Source organism: Hyperoodon ampullatus (assembly GCF_949752795.1).
Source record: "Hyperoodon ampullatus genome assembly, chromosome: 11".
NCBI classification, from domain to species: Eukaryota; Metazoa; Chordata; class Mammalia; order Artiodactyla; family Ziphiidae; genus Hyperoodon; species Hyperoodon ampullatus.
The window spans coordinates 93,296,498-93,322,661 of NC_136924.1; the positions used below are offsets into that span (position 1 = coordinate 93,296,498).

Below are 26,164 nucleotides of genomic sequence, written 5' to 3' on the forward strand. Positions count from 1 at the left end.
CCTGCCTCTTCAGAATTTTGCCTGGACATTTTTGCTAACATGTCTGCTCGTTCTGTGAGGTATTTGAAATTTGATAGCTTATGCTTGCACTGAGCCTTTCTGGTGGGGTCACGATGTCTTTGAGCACGTGATTTTTATTAGTTCTCTTTGAGAGATAAGCAAACTATGTCACAGAAAGCAAAATTAATTTCCTAAAGTCACATGCATCCCTGGGGCAAACCTGGAGATGCTTTATTTAATACTTAGATCAGCAAATAAAACAAAATGAAATAAAATTCCTAGTTAAGGATCCTGTTCAGAATTACCCCCAGTAAAACTTAACCAGTCAGCTGGCAGGTGATTTTACATGCAGTTATGTTACAGGTCCTTTTTGTTACTTCTGACATTCAATGCAGTGGTACCTTGATTTTGCTGCATACCTTTTCCAGGTTTAACAAATGTGTCAGTTAACAGCTAAGTGAGGCCTGCAGGTTGAGAGCAGTTTAAACTGGAACCTGAAGTTGAGGTGTGCCGGGGGCTGATAGTTTTGTTTTTAATTGGCTTCTACATGTCTGTGTGCTAAACAGGATGGGCACCTAGATGCCTTGAAAGGAAATGGTTGTAGGGGGAGAATGGGTTTATGCAAGCTCATGGAGAAATAGCTTGAGCAAGGAGTCATTGGGGAAGACAGAGAAAGCTGCTTTAGGAGCTACCGACCTGCAGACTAGGGAGTGGTGAGAAGAGTGCTTTCAAAGTGGTGAGTAGAAATTTCTGCGTATGTAGCCTCTAGATTCACTGTTGAGAAGAGTCCTAGTGCTGGAGGGGATCTTACAGATCATTTAGTCAGCCTCCTTCATTCAATAATGAGGAAATCGTAATTCCAGACATGTCAAATAAATTCCACAACATCACCCCGCTGATGGGTTTTAGAACTGGATGTGCCTCTCTTTCGAAAACAGCATAAACTCATCTCCCTGCTCCACTCTCTGGTTCCAACTTTCCAGGAGAAATAATGTGCTCTCTTCTTCTGGAAGATCTCCAGAGATGAAGATTTTATAATCTCCCCTAATAGTACGTTCCTTTTTAGTCAAAATTAGAAGCTTCTAAGAACATCCACCACAAGACCACTAATTTTATTAGTCATCTTCCCATTTATTTATTTATTTATTTGTAATAAAGTGCCACTAAAATATGTTAAAAGCATGTCACGGAAAATTTCTGAGGAGGATAATAGTGTTTATCATTTAAAATGCTAGGCTCTCTCTGTTACTGCATTTAACCCTCATAATAGGATTTGGAGGTAGGTTGGCTCTGAGCTATGTCACTTACTTACCCAAGATTTTGTGGCTAGAAAGTCATTGACCTCAAAGCTAGTGAGTGACAGAGACATCCTCAAACCCAAACTACTCTGGCTCTAAGTCCTGTGTTTGTAGAACACCAGAAATCCTCATTGTCTGGAAATTGAAATCTCTGTAACAGGCTGTCATGAAGGACTGACAGATCTTAACAGTCTGTTGAATCACAGCTGAGATTTGTTTCCTCCTGCTTTTTCTACAGCATGTGCTGTACCAGCACCATCCCACAGAAGTATAATGAAAGCCACATATATAATCTAGAATGTTCTGATAGCCTTATTTAAAAAGTTAAAAACCCAAGTGAAATTAATTTTAATAACATTCATCACCATATGTCTAGAATATTATCATTTCAACATGCAATCGATATAAAAAATTATTGGCACTTTACAGTTTTTGGTACTAGGTCTTTGAAATCTGGTGTGTATCTTATGGACTCTGCACCTCTCACTGTGGACGTGCCACATGTGCCTGTGCTTCCACAAATCAGATGGTGCAGGTCAATACTCTCAGCATGTGATTGTTTTTACTTAGGTCTCAAAGACATAACTCTTCTGTAGAAGACTGTAAGAAGGCACCGGTAGCAAAAAGAACACACTTCCTTTCCCCTCACATCTGTACTTGGTTTCCCACAATCTTTCCTCCTCTGGTCTTTGTACTGGAGTTGTACAGCTGTTACACTAAAGCAGTTTGCTGGTGCCCAGTTCATATCTGACTGAGTGGGACTTGAACCAGAATCTCTAGTTATAATGGGAAAGACAAAAGTTCCTGATGTTTTTTTCTCCTTTACCAGTTAAAATTTCAAATGGACTTTTGTTTCCCACTTACACACGGGATGTATGATGGAATTCCCTGCTGCGGCTAGTTCCTGAGCCAGGACCTCTTCGGCTTCTTCACTAAAGCTGCTGTGCCCTCTCTCCGCATTTTAAACAGGGTGCAGTCAGCTTTTCGGGGGTAGCTTCTTATTTCAGTCTTTTCACGCGCACAGTTGGCTTTCCTGGGCTGCCTCGCCGTTCTGCCCATAACCAGGACTACTGCCACTTTCTCTGGTGTTTTCGTACGAGAGTTAGGCTGTAGCCTGGGCACCGTATAGCCAAATACTGCTTTCAGGTTTCTCTGTGATCCAGGAAGACAAAGGCTCATGTCGTCAAAATGATCAGTGAAAGTATTTATTCAGGGTCCACTGTGTGTAGGACGCCATACAGAGTGCAGGTTGGTTAGACAAGACCTGTTCCTGAGACGGTAATTCACAAACAAGGTGACTCAGGCAGGAGCGAGAGCCGGCTCCGGACCGGGAGGATTCGCGTCCCAGGTCTTCCCCTCCCCAGCCAGAGCAGTCGAGCCACGGGCCCGAATCTGCTTCTTCACCTGAAAACTGAAATGATTCCTGCCTCCTAGGGTTCTTGTGAGGCTCCAGGGATGTGGCCTTATGCCAGGCACCAAGAGCAGTTCCTGGTTTATAGGGACACTGTTACTGTCACCACCGGGTAGGGCGTACAAGGGTCTAGGGTGAGTGGTGGGTATATTGGGCGTGGCTGGCCGAGGAAGGCTGGCTGGAGGAAGTAGGTCAATTCTGAAGGCAAAGGGAGCGGCAAATGCAAACTCACTCATTAAACTGACTTCAGAAAGAAACATTTATCTCCTTTATCTCGATTTGCAGAGCCTGTGGGATTTAATGGGACCTCTGTCCTCAGCCTAAATGAACAGGGGCAGCTTGACCAAACAGAGCAGTTGTATTAAGGCTGTATATTAAGCTGTATTCCATATATTACTCCACAGTCTATATCAACAGAGCATAGAGCCCATATTTAGAAATTAGTCCAACTACAGGGCAAAGTTTATTTCATGGTTTAGGAGAAGGAAACTTAAAGGGAAAAAAAAAGTGAATGCAAATCATAGCAGTAAAATTAAGATTTATTTTTTGACTCAGAAAAATTACTTTTGAACACTTTCTTGATTGTGTTTTGAAACCAGAATCTATTTTTTAATTTCTTAGGGGGTAATCTTTTCTACTTTACAGCTGAACCCTTTTTTATACCCAGCCTGCTACATTCCATGTAATTTCCCTCCTTGAGGCCAATTAGGAGAAAGGATAGTTTGAATTAGTGAAAGATATACATTACAGGCTGGGGGGTGGGCAACAACTTTACTGAGACATAATTTATATACCATGTGATTTATAAGATATTTTTAATTGAGATATAATTGACATATAACATTATATTAGTTTCAAGTATATTAGTTTCAAGTAACATTATATCCAAAATTCAAGATTTATATATATTGCTAAATGATCACAATAAATCTAGTTACCATCTACCACCATACATAGCTACTCCTTTTTTTTCTTATGATGAGAACTTTTAAGATTTCTCTCTTAGCCACTTTCAAATATACAGTACACTATTATTATCTATAGCCGGCATGCTGTGCATTACATCTCCATGACTTACTTGTTTTGTGACCGGAAGTTTGTACCTTTTGACCACCTTTACCCCTCCCCTCCACCACGTCTGGCAGCCACCAGTCTGTTCTCTGTATCTGTGAATTCAGTTTCTGTTTGTTTTTTAGATTCCACATGTAAGTGAGATCATACGGTATTTGTCCTTCTCTGTCTGACTTAGTTTGCTTAGCATAATGCCTTCAAGGTTCATCCATGCTGCCACAAATGGCAAGATTTCCTTCTTTTCTAAGGCTGAATAATATTCTATTGTATACATAATACCATGTCATCTTTATCCATTCATCTATCAGTGGGCACTCAGGTTGTTTCCATGTCTCGACTTTTGTAAGTTGTGCTGCAGTGAACAAGGGGGTGCACGTGTCTTTTGGAGATAGTGTTTTTGTTTCCTTCGGATAAATACCCAACAGTGGAATTGATGGATCAGATGGCAGCTCTATTTTTAATTTTTTGAGGAACCGCCACACTGTTTTCCATAGTGGCTGCACCAGTTTACATTCCCACAAACTATTAATTTAAAAATAAGGTAAAGTAAGGGAACTAACATTTATTGAAACTTGTATATTATGCGCCACTTTATCCTCATAACAGCTTTACAAAATAGAGATCATTAGCCCTGTTTTACAGGTAAGGAAACTAAAGCTGCGGGAGGTCAGGTAGCCCCTCCAAGGTCATTCAGGTAGTGAACAGTCACGTGCTGAGCCGGGCTCCCAGTTTTCTGGGACTGGTGCCCGTGTGCTTGCCCTGCACACTGAGTTCACCCACAGTCACAGGAGGAAGGAGGGTTTAGAGGCACGTGTGCTGGCAGAAGTGGAAGCAGTGGTAGTTTATCAAAACTTCCTTCTGATTGTTTCTGTTTTCTCAGTGTGGATCATCCATGAGCAGAGAGAGAGGGTGAGGGAGGACACATGGAGAGTTTGAAAAGAACGGGGAAGGGCTGGAACGGCCTCCAGGCTAGAGGCCAGGTGAAGACCAGGGGCACAGAGTGCCCGCTGAGGAGCGTGACTGCAAGGGGGCCCGGCAGCCGTGTTGCTGAGTGTTCTTCTCGGGCCACGTTCCGCTGCCTGGGTGCAGATGCAGACTCGTGGCGAGCCGGGTTTATCCAGGGCTGTGATCTTGCCAAGTGAGTGTGAAGAGGTGACGGAGGGACACAGTAATTGAGGGTGAAAGCGAGGGAGGGATTCCAGGTGACCCTCGAACAGTGAGGGGGTTGATCCTCGTTATCGTTCATGGTCGGCCCTCCCCATCCGCAGGGCCTCTGCAACCTCAGATTCGACCAGCTGTGGATCCTGTAATACTGTAGTGTTTACTGTTGAAAAGCATCCACGTATAAGTGGACCCGCACAGTTTAAACCTGAACCGTTCAAGGGTCAACTGTGTAATGAGTGGCCACAGAATTTAAGCTGGGCCAGGAAGGAAGGACAGACGTCACGAGGATGAAGGACAGGGAGGAGGCTGAATGAGGTCCTGGGGGGATTGAGGGACGCGGGGAGTGGTGGTGGAAGACGGTAAGCTGGGAGGAAGGAGGTGGCGTCCTGCAGCGCGTTGTGCGAGGTTATGGTTACTGGTAATGGCAGAGACCAGCCCGGGCCTCGGGAGGGAGTGCTCAAGGTGAGGCGCTCAGAGAACCCAGAGGCCACAGTGTCGGAAGGATATTTGAAGGCCAGAGAAGAAAGCTTATGTTATCAGTAGGAAGCACGTGTTAGCCAACTGAGCACAAAGTTGAGCCAAACATTAAACAGCACGAATGCTCTCTGGAAGCCTAAGGATTACGGTGTTTAATGACAGGACAGAGTAATATTGAGTTGTGTACGCTTTACACAACACACTGAAACAACGCTGAATGAATTACATAAATTCCTTAAAATGTGGTAGGAAGTCACAGACCGCCATCTCTGAGTAAAAGCAGTCATGATTCTGTAAAACAAACCCATTCTGCATACTTATAGTTCCATCACAGTTCTTGCTGTCAGGAACATTGACATAAGATGCCCTCTCGGCCACTTATGTGCCCGGCCAAAAACATCAACAGGAGAGAAGGGAACAGAACAGTCACGTGACAGTCACATGACGCCTCAGCTGACGGCAGCCCCCGCCCACCCCTCTGCTCTGCCGCCCTCGGCAGGTGGACGCCTGTCTCCTGGCAGCAGTGGGCTCTGGGCCGTCGCAGGGCTACTAACGCCATTTGAACAGTTTGCTCACCAGGACGCAATTGTGTTTGTTCTCGGACCTGTTTAGGCCAATGTACTTGTTATTATAACGATGTACGTTAGTTAAAATATTGCATACACGGATGAAATATGAATGAGGAAAGAGAGTTGTTTTTCTATGACCTAAGCTAAATGTTTTCAAAAGATTCAGGAAAGAGACTTCCCTGGGGGCGCAGTGGTTGGGACCCCGCACTCCCAGTGCAGGGGGCCAGGGTTTGATCCCTGGTCAGGGAACTAGATCCCGCATGCATGCTGCCACAACTAAGGATCCCATGTGCCTCAACTGTGGAGCTGGCGAGCCACGATTAAGGAGCCCACAAGCTGCAACTAAGGAGCCCGCCTGCCGCAACTAAGACCCAGTGCAACCAAATAAATAAATAAATATTTTAAAAAAAAAAGATTCAGGAAAGACAGATTGCTCTATGTTTTTTTCTGTCTTACTAGGTGGGGGAAGGCAGCTGTAGAATATTTAGGGGGCAGTCATAATCTAGAAGATTCTGTACTGATTTATTGCTTTACTAGTTCTTGCTCTTTAAAGAATGGAAAGTGTAAGTGGTAGATGCATTTGGTTGTGATTTTCTTAAGAACTCCAATCAGCTAACCTATTTTTAAAAAAACACCAAGAAATTAGTGAATTAATGTACGTTTATTTGTTTTGAGTTAAAATGTTTTACGTATATATGTAACATTTTTAATGGTTTCCTCTTTTAACTCATTTTTCCACTGATGTATAACTACCATTTTTTTCTCATTTCATTTTGTGGTTAAATTATTTTATTATCACTCCATTTCAACACATTAATGTCCCCTCCCCCCTTACATCAGTTATCTAAATTAAAGCTACTACTTAAATGCATCTTTTTGTGGCACACCGTTTTGTATGTGGAGAATATTGTTGAAACATAAACAGCATTGTAGGCTTGGATGACTGATGTTTCTTACATGAGGTCAGAACTGCCCCTTTTTCGTGTTTCCTTTCCATCGGGCCATGACCATTGGGCATGTGGCAGCAGCGGCCTGAGGCTGGGGGACGTGCACGTGGGCAGCCAGGCCTCAGCCAGGAGCAGCAGGTGCCATTGTGAACACGGCAGCAGGGCCACGCTGTGATGCCCGTGGCTGCAACTGTGGTGACAATCAGGGAAAAAAGAGGTAAAATAGGACTGATTAGTCTCCTCCAATAGCCATCAAGTGTCCTGAGTTGCTCCGAGAGTCTCTTCAGAGAAGTCCATGCCCAGAGGGGTGCTCCTTTATTTCCTAACTGGTTACAGTTAAAAAGGGTGAAAAAGGATGCAATTACAACTTTATATTCTGTTACTTCATTTGGTTAAAAAGAAAGGCTGTACGTAGGCTAGTTACTTTATTGCTCCATCTAATTTGCTTTAAAAAGAACTTCAGTAGAGAATGGCAGTTAAGAGGACAGATTCTGGAGATGAATATGCTTGGGTTTGGATTTCTACCCTGGACCACTCGTTAGCTGTATAACTTTGGAAACATTACATGAACTCTCTAAGCCTCAGTTTCCTCATTTTAAAAATGAGAAGAATAATAGTATCCATCTCAGAGGGTGGTTGTGAGGATTAAATGAGACAGTCCATTTAAATGCTTAGCATGGTACCAGGTACATAGTAGGCACTCAGTAAATGTTAGATGTTGTTTATTAATGTGTACCAGGTGCCACAGTAGTATATTGTTAATATAACATAGCACCTGTAGCAAAGGTGCCCAACACATTTTTTATTGAATTTAGGTTTAAGTGGTCATTTCTACAGAAGGTAGACTATTAGGCTAATTGTCAGAAGTGTACATTGTTCTAGACTTCGTGTGGGGAAGTCACGTTTGAGGCTCACCACTGACTTGTCTCACGTTAGTGTTGTCCATTGTGAGCATTGCCTGTGGCCTTTTTTTTTTTTTCTTTTTTTTGCAGTACGCAGGCCTCTCACTGTTGTGGCCTCTCCTGTTGCGGAGCACAGGCTCTGGACGTGCAGGCTCAGCGGCCATGGCTCACGGGCCCAGCCGCTCCACGGCATGTGGGATTTTCCTGGACCGGGGCACAAACCCGTGTCCCCCGCATTGGCAGGTGGACTCTCAACCACTGTGCCACCAGGGAAGCCCTTGCCTGTGGTCTTTTGTGTAGAGTAGGTAACGCTGCCCACGTCAGCCTCTCTCCTCAGAAACTCGTATGTCTTTATTATCGTACTACTTTTAATTTAATACATCTTTGTCACACTGTTGATGGAAAGGAGATGGAAATGTAAAAAGGTGCCTTTCTTTAAGGAGCGTTCACGAGAAAGGCCTGAAAGACTTTTATCTCCAGTAACGCTGCCGTTCTTGCGTGGGAAACACTGTGGTGATCAGACAGTGGCAGAAGACAGTGTGACCTTCACTCGTGTACAAGACGTTTAAAAGTCGTAAACACCACTGAGATCTGACGGGAGCCCGCGAGACCTTGGGAAGGCGAGGGTCAGTCACTCTAAGAAGCTCGCCTAGCTCCAGAAGCTGTTTCTTGACTCTGTCCTCTGACAGCTGAGAGGGCTGCACACCTGGTCTGGATTTACTCTGTCTACCTTTTCTGTAAAACAATATATTTATTGCGCTGAATGTGGTAAATGAAGGGATGAGCAAGTTGGCAGGAGGCTAAAGTAGGGAGAAAATGACCAACTGTCCTTCGGGGAGTTGGAGTTGGAACAGATTTGTAGAGGAGGTAGCATTCCAAGAAAAGGAAGACGTGACCAGAGTTGCTTAGAAGAGAATGATTTCAGGCCAGGAACATTTCCTGAGAGGCAGCAATGGATGACTAAATAAAGTGGGTTGTATAGGCTCGCCTGGAAAATGGTGGACGGGATGTTAGCTGAACAGACACGTACTGAGTGCAGCTATGTACCTGGTGCTGAAGGGAGAAAAACAAGCAAGCATCAGGCCAAGACCTCACTACTTCACTGCTTAATAGGAGAGACAAGAGTGAATCTGCTAATGGTAACACGGTGTGCTTGGTGCTTTACTAATAGCACGTCCAAAGTCCTTTGGACAGGCAGAGAACAGAATGGTTAATTATGCACCAGTAGGCGGGGTTCATAGTAAGGTTAACTTAAAGCAGAAAAGTGGAAGAGTCATCAGGAAGAGGAACAGGGCCTGCTGAGCTCAGAAACGGTGTGAGCAACGCCGGGGAAGGGGGACGCACATGTGATGGGGATTTGGAGATTGTACGGGACAGGAGCAGGCAGTGAGACATGACGAAACTAAGTGTGGATAAAGCACGTAGCTCGTGTTTAATTATAAGAAAGATTACTCTAGTTGTTGTTTGGAGAGGAAAACACTGCAAACTTCAAGAGCTCCCTGTTGGCTTTTGTGCTACCATGGTGAGGGCTTACCACTGAGCAGTGACTGGGAATAGAGAGAAAGGGCGGAAGGGAGGGGTGATACCAGGAGGGTTTGGCAATATTAGGATGGGGGTGGTGAGGAAGAGAAACGGGATGAAATGATCCCATTTTCTAGCTCAAGTGTCTGGGTGGATGTTATTACCAAAAACCGGTTTTGGATTACAGAGAGGAAACCAGAATTTGAGGCAGAGAAGGGAGAAAGAGAATGTACTGTGTTTCTGACATTTTGAGTTTGAAGGTCCTGAGGAACATCCAAATAGAGATATCCAGGAAGCAGCTGGAAATAACGTGTCAAAAATTAAAGAGGGTGTGTGTGTGTGTGTGTGTGTGTGTGTGTGTGTGTGTGTGTGTATTTATTTATTTAAGAGTCATCAGCATGTAGAGGTGATAATTAAAACTACGGAGGGGCCTTACCTGGTGGCGCAGTTGTTGAGAGTCTGCCTGCTGATGCAGGGGACACGGGTTCGTGCCCCGGTCCAGGAAGATCCCACATGTCGTGGAGCGGCTGGGCCCGTGAGCCATGGCCGCTGAGCCTGCGCGTCCGGAGCCTGTGCTCCGCAACGGGAGAGGCCACAACAGTGAGAGGCCCGTGTACCACACACACACAAAAAAAACTACGGAAACAGAGTCAGCCTTCAGAGAGAGTATTTACAGCCAGAAGATGGCCTAGGACTGTATCTTAGAGAACAACCAGCATGTTCAGTTTGGGAAGAAAATGTTCTCATTGTGTGTGCATATATTCTGAAATCATAGCACAAAATAAACAAAACAAACAAACAAAAGTATTCTAGCATACTCCCAAATCTTGTAAATCAATGTACTTATTCATGCATTTTGGGGATTACATCTAACATGGTCATAATAAATTTACATAGTTGCCAAGGAGGGGCAAGTCATAGTAAACTGTCGTGGTTTTATTTTCTGTTCTTTGTTTCACTTCTCTCTCTAGTAATGAAGATAATAGAGAGTTGACTATATTAGTGATGTGTGATCTTTTAAACAGCCTATTTTGCCCTTAAAAAATTCTGCTTTAAAGCCTCAATAAATTTAAGAAAACAAATCATATCAGGCATCTTTTCCGACCACAACGCTATGAGGCTAGAAATCAACTACAGGAAGAAAACTGCAAAAAACACAAACACATCGAGGCTAAACAATATGCTACTGAATGACCAGTGGATAACTGAAGAAATCAAAGAGGAAATCAGAAAATACCTTGAGAAAAATGAAAATGAAAACACGACGATCCAAAACCTACAGAATGCAACAAAAGCAGTTCTAAGAGGGAAGTTTATGGGGATACAGATTTACCTCAGGAAACAAGAAAAATCTCAAACAACCTAAAACCTTATGCCTAAAGCAACTAGAGAAAGAAGAACAAACAAAACCCAAAATTAGTAGAAGGAAAGTAATCAGAGCAGAAATAAATTAAACAGAGACTAAAAAAAACAATAGAAAAGATCAATGAAACTAAAAGCTGGTTCTTTGAAAAGATAAGCAATATTGATAAACGTTTAGCCAGACTCATCAAGGAAAAAAGGAGAGGGCTCGAATCAGTAAGATCAGAAGTGACAAGGAAGTTACAGCCCACACCACAGAAATACAAAGGGTCATAGGAGACTACTGTGAGCAACCATATGCCAATAAAGTAGACAACCTAGAAGAAATGGACAGATTCTTAGAAAGACACAAATACAATCTCCCAAGACTGAGCCAGGAAGAAACAGAAAATATGAACAGACCAATTAGGAGTACTGAAATTGGATCAGTGATTTTAAAACTCCCAACAAGCAAAAGTCCAGGACCAGATAGCTTCACAGGTGAATTCTACCAAACATTTAGAGAAGCCTTAACCCCTATCCTTCTGAAACTATTCCAAAAAATTGCAGAGGAAGGAACACTTCTGGACTCATTCTATGAGGCTGCCAATATCACTGATGGACATAGATGCAAAAATCCTCAACAAAATACTAGCAAACTGACTCCAGCAATACATCAAAAGCATCATGCATCATGATCAAGTGGGATTTATCCCAGGGATGCAAGGACTTTTCAATATCCACAAATCTGTCAGTGTGATATACACCACATTAACAAATTGAAGAGTAAAAATCATATGATTATCTTAGTAGATGCAGGAGAAGCTTTTGATAAAATTCAACATCCACTTATAATAATAAAAAACTCTTCTGAAAGTGGGCATAGAGGGAACGTACCTCAACATAATTAAGGCCATATACAGTAAACCCACAGTTAAGATCATACTCAATGGTGAAAAGCTAAAAGCATTTCCTTTAAGATCAGGAACAAGACAAGGATGCCCACTGTTGCCATTTTTATTCAACATAGTTTTGGAAGTCCTAGCCACAGAAATCAGAAGAAAAAGAAATAAAAAGAATCCAAATTGGAAAAGAAGTAAAACTGTCACTGTTTGCAGATGACATGCTACTATACATAGAAAATCCTAGAGATACTACCAGAAAACTACTAGAGCTCATCCATGAATTTAGTAAAGTTGCTGGATATGAAATTAATATACAGAAATATGTTGCATTTCTATACACTAACGAAATATCAGAGAAATTAAGGAAACAGTCCCATTTACCATCACATCAAAAAGAATAAAATACCTAGGAATAAACCTACCTAAGAAGGCAAAAGACCTGTACTCTGAAAACTGTAAGACACTGGTGAAAGAAATTGAACACAACATGATGGAAAGATATACCATGTTCTTGGACTGGAAGAATCAGTATTGTTAAAAGACCATACTACCCAAGGCAATCTACACATTCAGTGCAATTCCTATCAAATCATCAATGGCATTTTTCACAGAACTAGAACAAAAAATTTTTTTAATTTGTATGTATGGAAACACAAAGACCCCGAATAGCCAAGACAATCTTGAGAAGGAAGAACGGAGCTGGAGGAATCAGGATCCCTGACTTCAGACTACACTACAAATCTACAGTGATCAAAACAGTAAGGTACTGGGAACAAAAACAGACACATGGATCAACAGAACAGGATAGAAAGCGCAGAGATAAACCCGCACACTTATGGTCAATCTATGACAAAGGAGGCAAGAATATACAATGGAGAAAAAGTCTCTTCAATAAATGGTGCTGGGAATACTGGACAGCTGCATGTAAAAATATGAAATTAGAACATTCTCTAACACCATATACAAAAATAAACTCAAAATGGATTAAAGACCTAAATGTAGGACTGGAAACCATAAAACTCCTAGAGGAAAACATAGGCAGAACACTCTGACATAAATCGCAGCAAGATCTTTTTCGGGCTGTCTCCTAGAGTAATGGAAATAAAAACAAAAATAAATAAATGGGATCTAATTAAACTTAAAAGCTTTTGAACATCAAAGGAAACCATAAACAAAACAAAAAGACAATCTACAGAGTGGGAGAAAATATTTGCAAACGATGCTACTGACAAGGGATTAATTTCTAAAATGTACAAACAGCTCATCAGCTTAATATAAAAAAAAAAACCCAATCAAAAAGTTGGCAGAAGACCTAAACAGACGTTTCTCCAAAGAAGACACAAAGATGGCCAACAGGCATATGGAAAGATGTTCAGTATTGCTAATCATTAGATGCAGACCAAAACTACAATGAGGTATCACCTCACACTAGTCAGAATGGTCATCATTATAAAGTCTACAAATAATAAATGCTGGAGGGGGTGTGGAGAAAAGGGAACCCTATTACACTGTTGGCGGGAAGGTAAATTGTTACAGCAACTATGGAGAACAGAATGGTGGTTCCTTACAAAACTGAAAATAGAGCTACCTTATGATCCTGCAATCCCACTCCTGGGCATATATCTGGAGAAAACCATAATTTGAAAAAATACACGCAACCCACTGTTCATTGAAGCACTATTTACAATAACCAAAACGTGGAAGCAACCTAAATGCCCATCAACAGATGAATGGTTAAAGAAGATGTGGTGTATATAGTATAGTGTGATATAATGTAATATAATATATAATATAATGGAATACTATTTAGCCATAAAAAAATGAAATAATGCCATTTGCAGCAACACAGTTGGACCTAGAGATTATCATATTAAGTGAGTCAGAGAAAGACAAATATGATATCACTTATATGTGGAATCTAAAAAGAAAAAAAGGATACAAATGAACTTATTTACAAAACAGAAATAGACTCACAGGCATAGAAAACAAACTTATGGTTACCAAAGGGGAAAGGTGGTAGGGAGGGATAAGTTAGGAATTTGGGATTAACATATACACACTACTATATGTAAAATAGATAAACAACAAGGACATACTGTATAGCACAGGGAACTATACTCAGTATCTTATAATAACCTAGAATGGAAAAGAATCTAAATATATATGTATAACTGAAACTGAATCACTTTGTCATACATTTGAAACTAACACAACATTGTAAATTAACTATACTTCAGTTTTAGATTCTGCTTTAAACTTAAGTCTTTACATGTCATTGTGCTAGGTTTATTGGATTTCGCTGATTGAATGTAGTCTGATTGTTTCAAGGAAACTAGTCATTTTAATCATTATGCTAAACTTTTCTCTTTAAAAATGATCATGCTAGGACGTTATTAGTTACTTTAATTGCTCTTTCCCTCCCTAGGAGCTGATGCAACAGAATGGGATTGGTTATGTATTAAATGCCAGCAACACCTGTCCCAAGCCTGACTTTATCCCTGAATCTCATTTCCTGCGAGTGCCTGTGAATGATAGCTTTTGTGAGAAAATTTTGCCGTGGTTGGACAAGTCAGTAGATTTCATTGGTAAGTAGCTCAAGTACTATTACAAGCCCTTTGGGTTACAGGCTCAGGTAGAGGTATATCCCTCCCTCCCCTCCTCCCCTTTTTTCATTAGAGAAAAGGAACCTATTTCATACAGTTCAAAAGTTTGAAAACACATGATGCTCCTTATCTCGTTAAGTGGCCAAGGTGATGTGTGTGTGCCGTGCCATCCCTAAGGACTAGCCTTGTGACATCCTAGCTAACTTTAACACTACCAGGGTTAAGCCTAATGGGATCTGTGATTATGTATTGGCAAGTGTTTGAAAATCGGTTAAACTTTTGGGATTAAACTTTTTACCCACTTCGTCAAATCTTATAAAAGACGTTTGGAAACTGTGGTGGCATTCCTTAAACTGTTTCTGACTTGCTGCTATGTTTTCCCCAGAGAAAAGTCAAATCCTGTGAAAACAAATCCCATTACATTTAAAGTCTTTATGTCACAAGATTCCTAAGCTTCAGTCCATGTGCCAGTAATTTCCAGTAGTATTGGATCTAATGAAATTCCCTCTCTCACTCTCTCTCTCTCTCTCTCCCTCCCTCCCTCCCTCCCTCCCTCCCTCTCCTCACTCACTCACTCACTCACTCACTCACTCACTCACTCACTCACTCACTCACTCTGATACTTGTGTGGTCATTCCTTGGCGTTGTCTGTGACAGGGTCTGGTCCATACCGTACTTTGTCCTGCTCACTGGGCCCATCAGCCCTGGAGCCTCCCTGACTCCCAGCTTCTGGCACTGTTGTGACATTTTGGTGCCTCGGGATCAGATCTGCTGGTAGGAAGTCGAAGATGTGTATTTGAAATGTGGTTTTGGGGGAAAGTGGCTAAACCGAGGAGACGTGTTCTTTGCTCTTGAGCAGCATAACAAGGTGTGACTCTTGATGCCCGTGTGAAGAGTTTTCGTTAGTTTTCCCCCTAGTCACACAAGTTTGAGCACCCTCATCCATAATTAAATACTCTGAATTGCTTACTGAAAGTTTAAAAAAAGAGAACTAGTTCCTTTTAAACAGTGAAACTATGTAAATTAAGCCCCTCACTAGATCCTTTCATCTGCGAGAGGAATTTTCTAGACAGTGCTTTTGGAACTTCGGGTAATTCTGAAATAGATCTCCTTTTTTCAAGATTTCGGATTGCCAAGTCGTCTCCTCTTTAATTGGCACACATTCTGTGAAACACCTGAAGATAAATGGCTTGATAATTCACATTAAGATAATCACAAACAAAAGTCCCCCAATTAATCCTTCCCCCCATTCTACTTCTAGGAGATATTCAGCATCTCATTCAATGTTTGCCTCTTTAAAAGACGACAGTTATAGTTAACGTTCCCATTGCATGTCACATTGATCCAGAGATGATTGGCTCTAATTTCAGCTAAAAGTACGATTTCAGAATCTATTTAGAATAGAACCTGATTCTGTTAAGTCATGACAGTGTCTAAGCTTTAGGAGGTTGTTAGAAAAGAGAGAATATGAGTAACTTTGCCCCCAGCTTACTTTCTTCTTTCATTGGAGCTCTTGGCCACTTTTAATTCCTGCAAAAGGAATTTTACCATGTTGCTGGTTGGTGAAATACGCACCCAAATACGTATCGTGATTTATTATATATCTGAAGATATTTTTACTTACCAGTAGTTCACTTGCTTGGCCCTGTTTACTGTTAGGGCCACCATCCTTTTCCCACCCAGACAATCCAGGGCAACACGTCCAGCCCACTGCGGAATTCAGCCCATGTTCACTACAGTTGCTAGTCTCGTCCAGGCTGTTTTAAGCTATGGTTACTCTTAACTATATGGCAGAGAATATAATTTGAAGACATACCCTCTTACCAGGACTTAATAACTTAAATAGGCTCATACTTTTCATTATTCAGGTTAAATTTCAGTAAGTTTGTTTGTTCAGTAGGGTTTGTTGGAAGGACGCAGTTTTCATGGGGTGTTGCCTTTACTTCTACTGGAAGCAGGCCACGGCGGGCGTTTGCCCGTCTGCGCCCCGACCAGGGCCCCCGGCCCGGCTGGCCGCTCGCACGGGCTCCTGCTTCACTCGCCCGCGCAAACTCAGGGCTTCTGTAGGCAATCCAGGGAGGTAGTTAAGAGCACGTACTTTGGATCCAAACTGTATTTGATTATTGGTTAAGTGACTCCAGGTGAGTTACTAAAACTTCTGTGCCTCAGTTTCCTGACCTGGAGACTAAAGATAATGTTTCTACCTTTCAGGGATATTGTTCGGATTAAAATAGATAATGCATGTAAAACACCTTGCAAGGTGCCTGACTCATAATTGGCTCTAATAAATAGTAGCTGTTGTAAAAATTATCTAAGTCCTTTTCTATTTTTTCTTAGAGCTGTACTCTGTCACCTCAGTTATTTCTTCCTTCTTTTTAGCCTCTTTAACTTCTCCCCATCACTGACTCCTTCTTAACCCATTTCATTTGTTATCCTCTCTCTCTTTTTAAATGTAGAATTGATAAAATAGAAAAAACTGAAAAATAGATAAAATTGAAAAAATAGATACATCTTGCTTAATTCCTGGATTGTTGTGGTGGCAGCCTGCTTTTTTCTATTTCCAGTTTTCCCCGTCAGCGCCTTCTTGTTGCCCCCGTTCAGGAACCTGCAGAGGCTCCTTAAGTGCCTCGAGTCCATAGCCCAACATTCCCAGACTCTCCAACACCTGCTTCCCACCTCTGAACCCTCCTCTCCGGTCACTTCCCGCCCAGTGTGCACCAGCCAAGGCTGTTTTCTGAGTGGTTGTCCAGCCCCACCGTGGGTCTTTCTCAAATGTTTCCCTTCTCCTCTCCGCCAGGTCGACAGGTATTACTTCCTTTGCCTTAAGAGACTCAGTTTAGCACTCAATTCTGCCAAGAAATGTGTTGTAATGAACCCCACTTCAGTATAATCACTTTTTAGTTAGATTTTTTAAATATATCATCAAAGCATTTGTAATTGTAAGAACAGTATAAGTACCACGCGGAACATTTGAAAAAGAAACCTGTAACCTCAACATCCTTACACATCTGTTATCATCATTGCTTTATTTCCTTCCAGCCTTTTTCAAATTTTTTATAAAGATTACCTTTTAAAATATGTATCGGTCAGCCAGCCAGTATTTACTGGGTTCACACTATGTGCTCAGTGTTAAACCCTTTGGGGGAGTGTTAGAAGCAAGACCCTTCTCGGTCCTCCTAGTCTAGTTTCACGATAATTATTAAAAATGATGAGAGTACTGTCAACATTAAAAAAATATTTAGGGCCTCCCTGGTGGCGCAGTGGTTGAGAGTCCGCCTGCCGATGCAGGGGATACGGGTTCGTGCCCCGGTCTGGGAGGATCCCATATGCCGCGGAGCGGCTGGGCCCGTGAGCCATGGCTGCTGAGCCTGCGCATCCGGAGCCTGTGCTCCGCAACGGGAGAGGCCACAACAGTGAGAGGCCCGCGTACCACAAAAAAAAAAAAAAAAAAAAAAAAAAATATTTAAAGCCAGCCTATTTCCAATAAGAATTTGAAGCAGCTTACAGTAAGAGGTTGGGATCCAAAGATAACACACATTCACACACGTACCCATTAAAGTGGGACAGCAGGGCAAGAACCAGGTAATATGGGACTAGGAAAGGCACAGTAAAATCGGAATTACAGTTCTCTCTTGAAATTGAGTGAACACCTTAGCTTTGAGCTTCTTAGCAGCCAAGGTGAGAGCAGTATAGGCTAAATACTGAATAGTTGAGAGGAGGAAGAGAGCTGTGTAGCCCAGGAAGGCTTGGACTTTACGTACATGTGTTTATATACTGTTAGGTTGTATAGCGTGTCCTTTTTTCTTTGTTTCAATGCTGTTCTATGTTCATTTGTTATTGTTTTATTGTGTTTGATTTCCCTGTCTAAAGGGAAGCTGCTTGATTGTTCATGTAGTACCTTAAAGCTCTATGGTGTTTTGTACATAACAAACAATAAGTCCTATACGTTGGGAATTTGTTATATGTATAACAGAGGTGGTGAGATTGAAGTACTACTGTATATTGTATTACTCAGCTGCCAGAGCAGATTCCCTGGATACCTTGTTAATTACAAGAACTTTAACATAAGCTTTGGTAAACTTTTGGTAGTTATCAATGAAAACAAGGATGAAAAGGGAAGAGTTTAGCTCATGGCAGCAGCGTGCAGGTAAAGGGTAAGCACATACGTAATTGTTCAGATATAAGGTAGTCACTGTACTGGCTAAAATGGTAGCTGCTTCCAGGCTGTGGGGTAACTTCATCCATGGCCACGAGAAAGCTTTTAAAGCTCATCTACAGTGAGAGATGGCAGCACCGTGCGATCAGATTTCCTTGGTTCTTGGTTCTAACAGTGTTCACGAGTCCTTCTACCATGTTATGCGGAGTTAGCATGACGCAGTCAGACAGTTATCTCCTGGATATCAAGGAAGAGGTCAGCGTTCCCTTGGTCCTCATTAAGGTGACCTACTGAAACTGATTCATGGTACACACATGGCTTCTTCTTAAATTCAGCAAGTAAAGTTAAGTGAGCCACTTTATGACACACAGAAAAGTCTCCCAGAGAAAAATAGGGAAATTATAGGAAGGTGGATTCTATGAGTCAGCATTTTACAAATTGCTTGACTTGGCGTCTCTTTGTGTCGTGATGTGGTATCACTGTGATTAAGTGTCTCCCCGTCCCCACCTCCCTGCTTTTTACACAGTTAATGTGTGTGTGTGTCGCGTATGTTTAAAATGAAAAAAAATTTTTTTAATTTAGTCGCTCATATATATCAAATCATTATGTCATACACCTAAAGTACAATGTTATATGTCAATTATATCTCAAAGCTGGAAAAAAATGTAGTATCTCTTACGTAATTCGAAAAAAACTTAAGTATCAGACAACATAGGTAAACAAAATATTAGCTAAATCTTAGGATTTTGGATGTTATTTTCTTTATACTATTCTGTATTTCTGAAGTCTTCTACACTAAACAAGTAGAATCACGTGATCACAATGTGTGATTTATACTCAGGGAAAGTTATTAAAATAATAATGTAAAAAAATACATGGTGAAAAGTACTGAATAAGAGGCAACCTGAGTTAGGGACACATTGCTTATTAACACATGTGGACCTTCATTGTTCTATATGTAAATCGTGGGGAAATCATCTTCCCCTACCTCCTTAAAAGAATATTGAAAGGAAAAATAGGTAACTAGATGGGCTCTCCTTCGAGTTGCCAGATGAAAGGCATTGTGTGAGTTAATGGAAATAAGATCTCACTGCTGGACAGAGTTGTCACTAACGACCCTTTCTGAATTTGACTCATACAGAGAAAGCAAAAGCCTCCAATGGATGTGTCCTAGTGCACTGCTTGGCAGGGATCTCTCGCTCTGCCACCATCGCCATTGCCTACATCATGAAGAGGATGGATATGTCCTTGGATGAAGCTTACAGGTGAGGACAGGAACATGCCCTGTGAGACTGGCTTCTCCTTTGACCTGAATCATGAGAAGACATGGTGGGGGTGGGGGAGAGGGTGGTGGTGACCACGTTAAAGCAGATCAGGATTATTTTAGTTATACTCTTTACAGGTGATTGGATTTTTAAATGGTTTTTCAAAGATTGGAGAAAAATGCATTTTTATAATTTAGAACTAATTCTGCCCTCACACGTATCAAGTTCATCCTCAGCTACTTTTTAAGTTTAAGGAAGAGCAAATACAGAGATCTCCATCCTGTTACTTGAGTTTGTATCTTTGCTGCCTAGTTGGGGAAATATCATTTGTTCTAATTTACACATGAGAAAGAAACGCTCCAGGAAAAGGCTCATTATAGAATTCCTACCGTGCTTTTTCATATTCTTTTCCATGTGGTTTATCACAGGATATTGAATATTGTTCCCTGGGCTATACAGTAGGACCTTGTTTATCCATCCTATATATAATAGTTTGCATCTGCTAACCCCAAACTCCCAGTCCTTCCCTCTCCCCACCCCCTCATCAACCACAAGTCAGTTCTGTATGTCTGAGTCTATTTCTGTTTCATAGATATGTTCACTTGTGTCATATTTTAGATTCCACATATAAGTGATATCATATGGTATTTGTCTTTCTCTTTCTGACTGACTTCAGTTTGTATGATAATCTCCAGGTCCATCCATGTTGCTGCAAATGGCAGTTTCATTCTTTTTTATGGTTAACATTCCATTGTGTGTATATATGTGTGTGTGTGTGTGTGTGTGTGTGTGTGTATGCCACGTCTTCTTTATCCATTCATCTGTTGGTGGACATTTAGGTTGTTTCCATGTCTTGGCTATTGTGAATAGTGCTGCTGTGAACATAGGGGTGCATGTGTATTTTCAAATTATGGTTTTGTCTGGGGATATGCCCATGAGTGGGATTGCTGGATCATATGGCAACTCTAGTTTTAGTTTTCTTGAGGAACCTCCATACTGTTCTCCATAGTGGCTGCACCAATTTACATTCCCACCAACAGTGAAGGAGGGTTCCCTTTTCTCTACACCCTCTCCAACACGTATTATTTGTAGACTTAATGATGGTCATTCTGACCTGTGTGAGGTGAAACCTCATTGTAGTTTTGATTTGCATTTCTCTAATAATTAGCGATGATGAGCATCTTTTTCATGTACCTATTGGCCATCTGTATGTCTCCTTTGGTGAAATGTCTATTTAGGTCTTTTGCCCATTTTTTGATTGGGTTTTTTTTGTTGTTATTGAATTGTACAAGCTATTTGTATATTTTGGAATTAAGCCCTTTTTAGTCACATCATCATTTGCAAATATTTTCTCCCAGTCCATAGGTTGTCTTTTTATTTATGGTTTCCTTTGCTGTGCAAAAGCTTGTAAGTTTGATTAGGTCCCATTTGTTCATTTTTGCTTTTATTTCTATTGGCTTGGGAGACCGACCTAAGAAAACATTGGTACGATTTATGTTAGAGAATGTTTTGCCTATGTTCTCTTCTAGGAGTTTTATGGTGTCATGTCTTAAGTCTCTAAGCCATTTTGAGTTTATGTTTGTGTGTGGTGTGAGGGTGTGCTCTAACCTGATTTGCATGTGGCTGTGCATAGAGTTGCCCAGATTTTGAAGTGTATAACTTTGAGTGGGTTGCCTCCACCCCCCTTTCTCCAGACAGAAGGCAGCCAGTGACAGCAGCACCAAGGACTGGGGTTGTGTTCAGGGACATGTGAATCGGAGTCCCCTGTGTATCTTGTTGGATAGAGATGGTTAATTTGCGTGTGATAAAGGATCAATAAATATAGGCACTTGGAGCCAGGCCTGCTGTAACAATTGGACTTTCTTCTCAAATTGGAAAATCTGGAAAAAAGAAATGAGCTACCTGAACAGCTCCTCACTTGAGGAAGGAGCTGAGGCGGCGGGTCCTCCCTGGGTCCGCACCGCTCCACGTCCTCCACTCTGGCTTCTCCCTAAGGTCCTCCTGCGCCCAGTAGAAACCAGCAGGAAAGGCACCCTTATATCCTGTTACGAGGTCTCATCACGAGGATCCTGTATGTACACTTGTCACAGTTGAGGCAATTATTTCTGGCTTCATTAATTTGCTTTAGGTTACTGATTTCCAAGGAGTTTTTGATTTTTCTTTCCTTCCTTATCCAAATATAAATTTTCAGTGTAGTTTCACTCCTGCATCTTCTGAGAAGTGGCCTTAAGGGTCGGGGCCACTAAAGAATATATCTACTATTTCTAAAGAGTCTCTGTTTCTACAATGAAACATAAAAGCTGTTTATAACTAGTTTTGATCCCTTGATGACTCTTTTAAACAAGGTGGTTACAGAAATGAAGCCAGACATAAGACCTGGTTTTTTTCTTCTTTAGTATTTATTTTATTTATTTATTTGGTTGTGCTGGGTCTTAGCTGCACAGGTGGCCTCCTTAGTTGCGGCTTGCCGGCTCCTTAGTTGCGGCATGCGTGCGGGATCTAGTTCCCTGACCAGGGACTGAACCCGGGTCCCCTGTGTTGGGAGCGCAGAGTCTTACCCACTGCACCACCAGGGAAGTTCCTAGACCTGGTTTTGAGTCCCGGCACCATCCTTTAGTAGCTGTGTGATTTGGGGCAAGTCACCTAAGGACTCTGTGTACCTCTGTGATGGGGGTAATTACACCCACCTGACAGAGGATAGTTTTGAGAGTTGAATGAGAGAATACTCCCTTTAGTGCATTAGCATAATGCTTAGCAGACAGAGACCACTGTGCAGCTGGTTACTCTGTCACACTGAATCCAAAGGGAAGGAACTCGGAAGTGTGTGCTTTGATGCCCTGGCCACCTGATACTCTCTTTTGATGGTTTATTTAAAATGTGCAACGTCTTGAAGTGGCTGTGGGGCCTTTGATCTTGGGAAGCTGAAGGTGGCGCATGGCTGCTAAGGTACTTCTGATGGCAGCACCGGTGGGGAGGGGCGCCGTCACCCCAGGTGGTGAGGGAAGAATCACCTCTTACCAGTTGCACTGGAAGCCTTGGGTCCTTGAAAGTAAGGAGGCTCAACCTAGAACTTCAGGGGTCTGGCCCCCCGCTTTCTAGCACCTCCGGGCTCAGGCTGTAAAGCTCCCCGATGCAGAGGCCCTCATCTCCTCCTTGACCCTCTGCCCGAAGTGTTAAACCAGCCACCTGACAAAGGTCTTGGGAGGGTCTCTCTGATGATTCCCTGTCTCAGCTCTTCACTTTTTGTAGCTTAGTGACATTCTTACGATAACAGGTAGTCGTCAAATTCAAGCCTTTTTGGTTTTTTCCTCTTTTCATAGATTTGTGAAAGAAAAAAGACCTACTATATCTCCCAACTTCAATTTTCTGGGCCAGCTCCTGGACTACGAGAAGAGGATTAAGAGCCAGACCGGGGCGGCGGCGCCCAAGAGCAAACGGAAGCTGCTGCACCTGGAGAAGCCAAGCGAGCCCGGCCCCGGCCCCGCCGCCGCCGCAGCGGAGGGCGGGCAGGGAAGCCAGCCGCCGCCCCTCGGGCCACCCCGCGCCCGCCCCGCCGCCGCTCCCCCGGAGGCGGCGGGGCCCCGGCCTGTGCCCCCCGCCGGTGCGCCCGGCGCCCAGCCCTCGCCGCCCGACGACGGCCCCCTGGTCCAGGCGCTCAACGGGCTCCACCTGCCCGCGGACCGGCGGGAGGACAGCGGCCGCCTCAAGCGCTCCTTCTCCCTGGACATCAAGGCGGTGTCGCCGTCGGCCGGCGCGGCCGCGCCCCTGCGCGGGCTCTCCTCCCCGGAGGCGGCCCCGGAGCCCTACAAGCCCTCCTCCGCCCTGGAGGGCGCCGGCAAGCCGTGCCAGTTCTCCCCGGTGCGGGAGGTGTCGGAGCAGACGCCGGAGGCCAGCCCGGAGCGGGAGGAGGCCGGCCCCCCGCGGGGTCCCCAGCCTCCCAGGGCCCCCGAGGGCCAGGGCGCGCGGCCCCGCGCGGGGAGGCCGCTCCTGTCGCCCCTGCCCCGCAGCGGCAGCGTGGAGGACCACTGCCAGCCCCGCTTCCTCTTCGGCCTCTCGGCCAGCCAGCAGCACCTGGCCCCGTCCGCCGCCGGGCTGGGCCTCGAGGGCTGGCACTCGGACATCCTGGCCCCCCAGACCTCCGCCCCCTCCTTGGCCAAGAGCTGGTATTTCGCCCCTGAGCCCCCTCACTTCTACTCGGCCTCGGCCGTCTACGGAGGCCACGCCGGTCCCCCCGCCTTCAGCTGCGGCCAGCTGCCCGCCTGCGGCGGCGACCCAGGCCACTCCGTGCGCCGGCGGCACAAGCCCAGCGACAGGGCTGACTCCCGGCGCAGCTGGCACGAGGAGAGTCCCTTCGAGAAGCAGTTCAAACGCAGAAGCTGCCAGATGGAGTTTGGCGAGAGCATCATGTCCGAAAACCGGTCACGGGAGGAACTGGGAAAGGTGGGCAGCCAGTCGAGCTTCTCGGGCAGCGTGGAGATCATCGAGGTCTCCTGAGAAGACAGACACGCGTGACTTCTGTGGACAATTTTTCTCTTGTTCACAAAAAAAATATTCCCTGTAAATCTGAAATATATATATGTACATACATATATATTTTTGGAAAATGGAGCTATGGTGTAAAAGCAAAACATGGATCAACACCGTTGTTCTCGTTTAATATCTGCATTTGAGAGCAGCTAGTATTTCTCTCAACACAAGTGGGAGAAGGGCCGAGGCTAGCTTCCCCCCAGGCACGTGAAACAGTTCTATGCAGTGGACCGCACATCCTCTCGTTCTTACTAAATCGAGTTCTATTTGGTGTCAGAGGACAGAAGCGCCCACCATTTTCCTGTCGTGCTACAAAGAGATCTCAAATACTAGTCCTGTCCGGTCCCTTCCATAGTGCACCTTAGTGCTGAGACTGAGCCAGCCTGTGGGTCGGGCGGGGAGAACCTATTAGGAGCAGAACCTAATGGTAAATCCAAGAGAAATGACCACATCCAAAGCTGATTCACAAACCCAAGCGCACCTGACAGCCGAGCGATGAGAGCATCGTTCCGCTGGCCGACCATTAGGGGCCTTGCCAAGATCTACTACAGAGCAACCCCAGTACCTCAGACGGAAAGTCGGGGCTTTCACCACTACCAGGTTTGGTGGCCCATTTTCTAGGCATTGTGAACAGGCAGGTAGCTAGTCACCCCTTTCAGACCAGTTCAAACGGTCTCTGCACACATTTCCAGTTGCGCCTGGATGGAGGGCGTTCTTTCTTCTTCTCAGCTTTGTGAAGAAAGAAAGGAAGGAAGCGATCTAGGATCTACTTAACAGCCAGGAATCTGGCAGCATCATGATTTAAGCTAAGGCTGGGAGGCTAAACAAGTCTACCTCCCTCTTTATAAATCAAAGAGTTGTTCGAGATGGCTGTCAACCCTTTCAATGAAGGTTAATTTCACGCCAGACGTGAATTGATTCGGTAGCAGAGCAACAGCACCGTCACGTCCTCAGCCGCGGCGCTAGACAGCTTCCATTTTGGGTTCATCGCGCAGATGCATCTTGTGAAAATGGAACGGTAAGATAGAATTTTATAGGAAACTACTAAGAGGCAGAAAACCGCGGAAGGATTAGAGAAGGTAGAATTGCTGAGGAGAAGCAGGAAACTGTTACTTTCTCAGTGTTTTTTTTCCCCTTAGCATGCGACCAAGGTGGTATTTCTATAATTAGACTTTCATACTGATTGATAGGGCTGAGAGAGGCTTTGGTAAGCAACGAATGTTCAGAGATAAACAGCGTAGGAAGGTGAGGAGAAGGCGGTTGAATTTTGTTTCGTTGCGAGCAGAGCGGAAAGACACAGCCAAGCTGTTCTCAGAAACTAACCCCAGCATTTTTTAGTAGAACGGACATATCAAAGTGGAGTGGGACCAAGTGGTCTCCGTCTGTGACCTACAATCACTCTATGGAATCAATCCTGGCAGCTGAAAATAGGAGGTGATTAGAACGAGTCCACAAGTGACAGTACTTACCTGCTTTTAAACTTCCTGGCTTGAGTTTTGTCAGCTACAGTCTGGTCCTGTTTTGAAGCCTTAATTCACGTCAGCAGCTTTTCTTTAGGGTGGCGGGCGGGTGTTAGCATTGTTCTTTACTGTAAGTGTAGCTAGTTGCTGACTCATATCTCAGGTTTTTCTACGTGTGAGAAATGGACAGTCCTTTGATTTGGATGTGACTTCATGTTTCCCATGGTGACTGCTAAAACCAGCATAGAATGACATGATCCAAAACTGACTTGATTGTGATGATTATGAGCTTCATAGAACATAACTGGTTATGCACAAATAACGGGCTATGATATGGGTATAAAATGGAGAGTAAACTGCGTAGGGAGTGCGTTGTTACCATACTGGAAAAGTTCTGTTAAGAGTGATTTAGCTTTTCTATATACATGTAAATTTTGGATGTAATCAGATATTATCAAGGTTTCACACAGTAATTTTTGATGTGTTATGTACACACGCACCAAACGTGTAACAGCTCCCTGCTTCCAGAGTCTGGTCACAACTGTGG

The 26,164-nt window shown here is 43.6% G+C and overlaps 1 protein-coding gene across 1 annotated transcript in view; it reads left to right on the top strand.

Moving 5' to 3' along the window:
- Positions 1-24,268, top strand: part of DUSP16 (dual specificity phosphatase 16) — a gene marked incomplete at its 5' end in the record, with an annotated part of 42,993 nt that extends 18,725 nt beyond the window's left edge. The window contains 3 exons of the mRNA XM_079714641.1: positions 14,032-14,191; positions 19,507-19,630; positions 22,951-24,268. Of these exons, the coding sequence (XP_079570767.1) occupies positions 14,032-14,191; positions 19,507-19,630; positions 22,951-24,124 (1,458 nt within the window). The 3' untranslated portion in view covers positions 24,125-24,268. The remainder of the gene's footprint in view (positions 1-14,031; positions 14,192-19,506; positions 19,631-22,950) is intronic.
- Positions 24,269-26,164: the final 1,896 nt, after the last annotated feature.